The 8,877-nt window shown below is 51.2% G+C and overlaps 1 protein-coding gene across 1 annotated transcript in view; it reads left to right on the forward strand.

The window, feature by feature from the left end:
- Nucleotides 1-371: 371 nt before the first annotated feature.
- Nucleotides 372-8,877, forward strand: part of LOC104547739 (uncharacterized protein KIAA0895-like) — a 9,234-nt gene continuing 728 nt past the window's right edge. Inside the window, exons 1-4 of the mRNA XM_010193554.1 lie at nucleotides 372-540; nucleotides 3,518-3,666; nucleotides 7,361-7,493; nucleotides 7,869-8,175. Coding sequence (XP_010191856.1) covers nucleotides 372-540; nucleotides 3,518-3,666; nucleotides 7,361-7,493; nucleotides 7,869-8,175 — 758 coding nt within the window. The remainder of the gene's footprint in view (nucleotides 541-3,517; nucleotides 3,667-7,360; nucleotides 7,494-7,868; nucleotides 8,176-8,877) is intronic.

Genomic DNA, 8,877 nt, shown 5'->3' on the forward strand with positions numbered 1-8,877 from the left:
CCCTCGGTGCCGTGGTCCCCCTGCCGGTGCCGCTGCCTGCTACCTCGGTGTAATGAGCATCACGGCAGGGCTTAGGGGAGGAGGAGGAGGACCTCCACCTTCCTCCCACCCCATGAGGGCAATAACCCGGCAGGTGTGAAGGTGTGGGTGTCCTCACATAGGGCAGTGTCACTGGCGTGGTGGGACCAGGATGGACTGTGGTGGGACCACACCATGGTCCAGGAGCTGGCCCATGGTGTCCTGCTGTCCATCCCAGCTTCTGCTGCCTGATCCTGCTCCACTCAGCATCTTTGGTGTCCTGCCTTCGGCCCTGTTATTTCTCAAATTCTTCTCCAGTGACCTGGCCTACCTTTGGGAGCAGGATGTGCTCCATGGTTGCTGTGGGTGATGGTCATACTGGTGCGACCAGCATCAAACTGGCTCTCGCTTATGGCTACATGGTGGTGGCCAGGAGCTGGTTCTCCATCAGGGACACTTTGCTGTTATTTGACTTTGCACTTGTTGCTGTAGAAATAGCAAACGAGGAGCTGGAGCACATGGGTGAGTGCATGGGGAGTGGTCTTTAGTCTGGATGAGCTGGTGGGTTGAGTGTGGTTTGTTTTCTGAAAGGTCCAAAGGTTGCCCAGTGGGGCAGCATCCTTAACGCATCAGCAGGCATGGTCAGTTGTGATAATTGTTGGTGCAATCAGTACTGTTTTGCTCAACTGTTTCCATTTCAAGCGCTACTAAAATGTTTCTGACTCACTCTCTGCCTAATGTTTACATGCAGATGGCAGCGAGCAAACAGTACCCGGGCATTTAATGGTAGGAAATAGGCAGGAGTGTGCTTTTGTGATGCTCTGCCCACCAATGAGCCTTCCTGGATGCAGGCAGCGCGAGGTGGGAATGGAGCTGCTCCCTCTCTTTGCGCTCTGCTTGGAGCTGGGAGCCTGGCAGTGCCCCAGAACCAGTTTGCTCCATGGACTGGGCATCCCGCCTCTGGCAGGAGCATCCTTCCTGCCACAGGGACTTCTTTTAGCTGCATCTGAGGAAGCAGAGGGAAAGCTCTTGCAATAAATTCAGACGTGTGTGGCAGCAGCGTCTCTTTACACCCCCTAGTCAGGAGCTTACCTCTGGTGTTTCAAATAACAACTTCTTCACCAATTTATTTATTGGTTTTTGAATGTTTACTTATTCTTGCATTCCTGTATCTCTGCCGGAATTCTTATCCAGAGGATCCGGGCTGGCTCTGTAAACAGCTTTCTGAGCAGTTAGTCACTTCCAGTGCCGGCTGTGCCTCTGCCCCAGTTAAACTGGTGCCAGCGATGGTGTTGCAGAGGAGTCAGTCTGACTCCTCTAAAGACTGTGCTGGCTTTTCAGTGTTTTCCTCCCACATTTGATTGCATTTCATGCTCCAAGTAATGTGGTAAAATGAGTTTTTCAGAGCTATATCCCCCCTTGCATTCTCTTTTGGCACAGTTGACTTGCAATATAGTAAAAGATGAATAATGGAGATTATTTTTCTCTGTGCATTACTTTGAATGAATGAAATTAAGTGTTTGTAGCCAGTGTGAATGGTCTTGTCCTGGATCCTAAAACCCTTTGCAAGAGATGTTAAGTGTTGAGTGTTTCTACCGATGTTTCGCCAAGTTCTTCAGTCATGGTGTGGAGGCACAGTGTTTGTATCACTGTTCTTTTGCTCATGCCCTTCAGTAACCCCCTTCCAGTCTCTTTTATTTTGGAAACTTTCTTTCTTGCCAGCTAACTATTAGCCATAAGCTGCTTTTATTATAAAAACCTGCATTAATGTTGGAGCTTAAATAAAGGAGACATTTTGCTAAGCCAGCATCCTTGGACAAGAGCAGACAAACCAACACCAGCTCCCTGCTTCAAGCTTGCTGCTCCCTCCATGTGCTGGTGGGGTATTTTATTTTTTAATAGACTATTTTAATAAACCAGAAGGACTCTTCTAGCCCCCTGGATGCTCATCACACTGATCACGTCTCTGGTTTATCATGGGAATGTTAGCAGCATCCGCCCAGAGCTGGGGCTGAAGGAGTTGTTATCCGACCACATATGGTGGGTGCATGATTTTGGGCTGCCCACGAATGCTCAGCAGCCTCTCAGGAAACAAAACTTGGTATCTTAGGAATTTTGCTCGTCGGGATGTGCGCTGGAGGTCGGCGGGGAGCATGATTTTTGGTCATTCTTACTCCTGGGCACCAGCTGTGCTAGGTTTCTCTTGGCTCAGTGCTTTGGATCCCCTGGGAGGAGAGGGCAAGGAGCTGAGCAGAGGTGGGAGGAAGGAATGGTCCTTTTCCGCTGCTGTCAGCGGGAGGTTCCTTGCAGCGCTGCAAAACCAGTCCTGATCGTTCAGCAAACAAAACAACTCACACACGCACAAAAAAAAAAACCCAAACCCGCACAAAAAAACCCTGAAAGCACACACAAAAACCCCCCAAATCTACACAGCTTCTCCTGGAAAGACACAATGAGTGACTCGAGAATAAAATCCCAGGTTGTCCAGGAAAGGAAGGAAAATCGGGACCTTCTACTGGGGTAGAGGAGGTTGCTCCCCAGGTGCACACCACAGAGCCCCTCTCAGGTGATGTTGGATGGTTTGGGTGCTGGTAGTGGTGGTGAGCACCCATCTCCTGATCCTGGGTGCCCTTAGGGGTGAGGAAGGGAATGGGATCTCCTCTGCAGGGCTCCAGCCACTGCCTGGAGAGCAAAGCGGGTTTGCTCAACAGGAGGAGGTAAAACATGCAGTGTTCAGGAGCAGCATTTGGTCCTGGGCTGGGAAGCTCAGCAGCCAGGCTTTGGCATGCAATGAAACTGCTGGAAAACCTGCAACTCGTGTGAAGTTGTCATCATCTGGTTTGGAATATATATGTTAATGGGATGGAAAAAGTAGTTGTTTGTAAATGCAAACTCACTTTTTGGGAAGGAAATGTGCTGATAAATGCTCGTATTTTATAGATGCTCCATGAAGGTTAACGCTAATGAAATAGCAGGTGCTGCTTTCGTTGGTGTGCAGCAGGCTGCTTGTGCTGAGCCAAAGAGGAGGAAGCAGCAGCGCTGCGAAGGGCAATGCCGGTGATACCCAGGTGTCCTACCGGGATCACAATGCACACTGCGCTAAGAAACCCTTGGAGTAAAAAGCGAGCTGATAAACTAGACCCTTGTGCAAGTCTGCAAGGAGAACAGATGAAAATAATCACAGCTTTAACATACAGAGACAGCATGCTGCGATGCTGCTGTTTTGTTCCTGCTTGGTTCCCACCACAGATGCTTGCAAGGGTGATAAAAAGCAGAAAGGATGTACTGTGTGTCATGCTGATGGCGTTATGTGCCTGTCTGTCCTGGTGACCACCTCCAGCTGAGTCAGTCTCATCAGTTTTTTAGATACTGCAAAACCCTGTCTCGCTTTACAGGTGTTTATCAGGGATTATCTCCACTGGGTTTTATTGCACGTGGGGTTTTAGGGTGTGTTTATAGACAGGGAGAGCATTTGCACTGATGTTTTGTTTCTGCGTCTGACAGGCGATCAGGATCATCCGTGCCGTCCTGGAGAAGTATGGGACCTATGAGAGCTTTGAAGTCGCCACGGGCGGGAGGCTGCTGAGCAAGTGCCAGATCTGGTCCGTGATCCGAAAGTACATGCAGAAGGAAGGCTGCGTGGGAGAGGTAATCTGTGTCCCAGCATTATTGCTGGTAAAACACAGCTGCAAAATATTTATTTTCTGATAAAAAGGACTCAAATTAAGATGTGTTTTGGGTACAAAGAAGAAACTTTTCTACTCTGAGCCGTGGTGTCCTCCTGTCTCTGGCTTGGCTGCATTTGCTCTACGTGGGTGCTGGTTCCCCACCAATTTCCTTTGATTTTTTCAGTGTATATCTCCCTTTTCTGCTTGAGAGATAGGAGCTGCTGCTTGGTGGCGTGGCATACACAAGGTATTAATTACTGATGTTAGCGGTGGTATGGCAGACATCTCCGACAGCTGCCTTCCCTCACATGTCCAAAAGCAAAGCTAGGGCGAGAGATTTCCTGCTGTCCTGCAGGATATGCCAGGTTATGGCGCTTTGAAACCCCCAGCTCGGGCTTTAAGGCTGGGAGATACATGGTTAAGGTACGATGGTAGCTATGAGGGATGGAGCCAGGGGGAAGTTCAGCGTCTCTTAATCTGATTTCTCTGTGCACCCTGCAGCATCCAGCATGGCATGTTCCACAGCTTTGGTTCAGGGGCTTTTTTTCCCCTTCTTGCCAGCAAGGTGTGGGCAAAACGCTTCCAGGGTCCTGGGTTCAAGCAGTGAGAAGGATTTCTGAGCCTGGCTCTGCTTTTTTGGCTCTTGGGGCTGCCTTTGGCTGTTTGCTGCAGGACAGAAGGCCACATGGGGCAGTGCTGGCTCACATGGGGCCTTCCTCACCGCTGCCTCTTGGCCAGACTGTTTTTTGTAGCTCTGATTTTTCACCTCCATCTCTAAACAGGGTTTATTCATGAGCATTGCCCAGAAGCATCAACTTGCTCGACGCATTTCTTGCCTGCAAAAGCAGGAGTGAGCTGTCCCCCGAGCCCTGCCTGGCCCAGAGATGTTCCTCCTCCAGCCCCCTTGGTTTGCTGTGATCCTTCACCAGGGTGTCCCTGAGATGATGATTTGACACCTTGGCCCTCCCAAGGCTTTGCTTAGGATGTAAAGGATCTCTGGAAATCTCTCCCTATAATTCAGCTGCCTTTTGGTATCCAGAACCAGTCCAAATACCCAACCTAGCAGCTGCCCAGTTGTGCTTACAGACCTACACTCATGACTTGCTAGTTGTGGTCTACCTTTTGATTTTATTAGTTGATTAAATTCAGCTGTTTTGCTCTTTTCCATTAATCTAAGCCCAGACTGAGCTCTGGCTGGGCAGAAAGCCACTTATTTCTTTACATATTGGTGTACAACTGGCTCCCTTCCTGTGTAATTTTCCCTTTGCTCAAGGGAGCACAGGGTTCAGTAATTGTGTTTGCACATGGGTGCGTGAGATACGAGGCTCTTTTATCTGAAACTTTTGATAAGTGCTTTTAAAACCCTTAAAGCATTGCTTTATTTCTTGCCACTCACTACAAATTTTGCTGAATTTCTCTGGGGCAGGAAGGAGGGAAGGGTTTGATCTGCTCTCGATTTAATGAGGTTGGCAAACCTTACTCCCTGTACAAGACAAAAACTCACCAAAACTTCTGCATCGCCAATAATACAACACCCTGTCAGGGAACTGGGCGGTTTCAGACGTGGATCTCCCTCCCCACGCCTGTATCTGTAATCCCTGACTTTAACCTGCTGTGCCCCATCTGCTCTGCTGTGCCGTTTGCTTCCCTGTTACCTATTAATCATGATGGCTTTCTTAAAAAAAACAAAAACAAAACCCAAAAGAAGCTCCAATGCAGGGGCTGTGTTAGCCCTTACACCGACCCGTTGGTGTGTCAGCTGCCCGTGCTGCCTGCACGCAGTGTGGCCGGGCTGGTGGCAGTCGCTGCAGGCGGCTGCTCTTTGTCCCTAGCACCGATCGGCGAAGGCAGGATCCCGCTTTCCAGCAGCGTGCTCGTGGGTAAGTATTTGTGCTGTAATTAACTTTCTGCCTTCAAAAGCTCCTTTGTTGGGGTTCGAACTGCAGATCCTGAAGGTTTTCTGCCTTTCTTCTGGCTCAGGACCAAGGTGACACTGCTGGAGCTCAGACGTCTCTGTATGGATTTCAGCGAGATCCCAGCTTGCAGCAGAATAACCCTTGGCCCCTTTGGTAAGTGCTGTGTGGCAGTCCTTGGGGTTGTGAAATGCTGTTGGCCCAAATAGTGCTAGTAGGCATCTCGTGGGATCTCGTCGGTGGTGCTGCTCCACCCTGGAGCAACTCAGTGCTGGTGCTTTGCTTTTGCAAGGTCCTGAGCAGATGGGCAGGCTGCTGCAGTGCCAGGGAGCTGGGAAGAGGCAGGAGCCCGTGCTGCAGAAGCCGTCAGCGACCTTTCCTCAGTTCCTGGGAACAAGCCCTTTGTCCATCCCTACATCCACAAAAGCTGAGCAGAAGCTTGGTGGCCCACAAGGGATCCTGCTCAGAACCAGAGAGGTGACGAAGCTGGGGAGCCGACATTGCTGCTTCAGGAATAGGACTTTGTTGTCCTGTCCAATAGCCCCTGTTGTAACGGCATCTGCAAAGCCAGAGGGTCCTGAAATAAAGCAAGTTGTGTGTCTCAGTGAATGACCAGAATTGAAGTGAGAAGTGAACGGGCAAGTCTTTTCTCGGCGTTGGAGAGAGTCTCTTTCACGCTAGTATATTTTAATCCAGGTAAGCAATTGCACTGTATTTTTGTGTTGTTGGTTGCTGTGGTAGCCTCTGTTCTGTTGCGCTGTTGGCTTTCATGAGCACCTTTGCACAATAATAAATCTGGGTTAATGCAACCTCATTCAGTCTCCTCTCCTTTTTTTAAAATAAGAGAGTAGAATTGCTACGTATTAACATGTGTGCACATTTTCAACCCGAAGAGTATTAGCCATGAAATAATAGGTGGTTTTTAGAGGTAATATTTTGCCGGAGAAGAATTTTGATATTAAATTGGTATGTGCCCCAAGGTCCCAAGCACTGCTGCAGCCAAACTTCGGATGTGAGAGCTCCTGGGGATGTGGCTCCTCTGGTGATGCTGTGGCTTCGAGTCGCTGCAGTTGGATGGTCAGATAATGCTGCTTGGCCAGCACATTAACTCCTGTTAATGTAGAGCAGCTGCCTTGGCTACAGCACTTGCAATAGCCCAGGTTTCCCAAAATAGATGGTTATTTCTGTGTAAAGATGTTTCTGTGTATAAAGATGAGGGTGGGCTGGTGTGGATCAGTCCTCGCTGCGCGTGTCTTGGAGCCACAAAAGGGAGAATCTGCAGGAATGTGGAGCCGGAGCCTTGGTTTCCTCCTGGGATGTTTGTTGGGTTCAAGAGGTTGGACCCATAGCAAAGTGGGTGCTGTCGGTTGTTTAGAGTGGGGTCAATTTGGTGACCGAATGTACTGCGTCGTCTTGTGCCAGTGGGGATGCAGGAGTGGGACCAGGGGGCGGTGCTGGAGGCAGAGCGATGCTGGAGGAGGCTGCCCCATGGTGCCTGCTCAGCTTTGCTGGCTGTAAAGAGATTAAAGGAGCTGTTTCATCCCCCCATGGGCTCATCTCTTTCCTCTCGGCACCCCCTCAGCACCGACAGTGCCCCCACACCTGCTCCTGCTGCCTGTGGCTGCTGTGGGGAGTTGCAGCATAAGATGATGATGGTTGTGCATAATTTTTCCAACCACCTCAGCCTCTGCATGGAGCCGAGACCCCGCTGAGCATCTCCTGCAGCAGCACTGATGGTGGCTGCCTCCTCCTTCTCCGCAGGTAGTCGTGCAGCTCACCGATGACCTCCTGTCGCAGGCAGTGATGATGGTGGAGGACAGTCGGCCAACACTGGCCATCAACCTGGCCGGAGCCCGGCAGCACTGGCTGGAGGGGATGCTGCGCCATGAGATAGGTCAGCGGGGCAGGGGAGGGGGGATGCTGTGACCCCCTGTCACTGGATAACAGCCTGGGAGCTGTGAGGACGACGGGGCAAGGTTATACCCACCAGGTCCTGCAAGGAGGCATCTCGGAGGGGTGCTCCTTGGCAGGTTTTGGAAGGGGCTGAGACCACCTGGGTCCTTTTGTGTATGGGACAGAGGCTGTCAGACACCCACCCATGCACCCAAACCCCTGCCCTGGCCACCGGAGCAAGCAGATGTCCCATGGCAGCATCTGAAGTTGGCATCCATAGGTGCTCGGTCTCAGCCCCAGCGACTCAGAGGATGAGGGGATTGAGCATTTTGGAGGCTGCAGCCAACAACACTCACTCCTATCCCCCTCTCCACAGGTACCCACTACATTCGGGGGGTGAACAACACCCGCCAGCCCTGGCGCAGCTCCGAGGGCCGCAAGCAGTACAGCCTGAAGCCCGCCAACCCCACAGAGGAGGGCTTGGCCAGCCTGCACAGCGTCCTCTTCCGCAAGCAGCCCTTCCTGTGGCGGGCAGCCCTGCTCTACTACACCATCGAGCGCGCCAGCCGCCTCTCCTTCTCCGCCCTCTTCCAGGACCTAGAGCAGTACGTCCAGGATGCCGGCGTCCGGTGGGAGTACTGCGTGCGGGCCAAGCGGGGCCAGACAGACACCTCGCAGCCAGGTACTGCTCGGGGGTGAAAGCCTTCACGTTTTGGAAGGGATTTTACTTTATTTAGTTAGTTTTTAATTAAAAAACGGGGGCAGGTGGGTGCGGTTTGCTGCTGAGTGGGTTGAGCATCCATGTCCTGTGGCCATGGTAGCCTTCAAATTGGTGGCTCTGCTCCACTCCACATCTTTTCCCATCCTTTGTTCCATATTTATATGGGTTTATACCTGTCTTTATATCAGTGATATTTAATATTTTTACAGGCAGTTCCAGTACATCAGTTCTTTGGTTGCTCAGGGTCAGGTGGGGATGGATAGGGAGCCCCATAAGGTGGTTGTGGTCCAATGGAAGTGACTTGCACAAGCTTGTGAGAGGGCAGCAGCCCAAGGAGAGGAAAAAAAAGTGAGCATTTTTAGGAGGCATTTAGATTCTTGCAGTGGTTTAACATGGAAAAAAAAAATCCATCGGGAAGAAGGGTGAAAGCATCCCAGTGAGAGGTTTGGGGCTCTAGCTGCATCCAGCTGCCTCCATGGTCCCCAGCACTGCTCCCCAGTGTTTCCTTTGGGACCCAGCAGTTCTGGCTACACCACCAGCAACACCTGAGCCCTTGTGCACTCATGTCACCCCAGTCAAGTGCCATCACTGGTCGCTGTGGTCAGCGGACATTCGGGAGGGCGGTGGGGAGCCAGGCTCTCGCTTCCCAGCCTCTCCCGCTCTT

Source organism: Mesitornis unicolor, unplaced genomic scaffold (assembly GCF_000695765.1).
Source record: "Mesitornis unicolor isolate BGI_N332 unplaced genomic scaffold, ASM69576v1 scaffold29361, whole genome shotgun sequence".
Taxonomy (NCBI): domain Eukaryota; kingdom Metazoa; phylum Chordata; class Aves; order Mesitornithiformes; family Mesitornithidae; genus Mesitornis; species Mesitornis unicolor.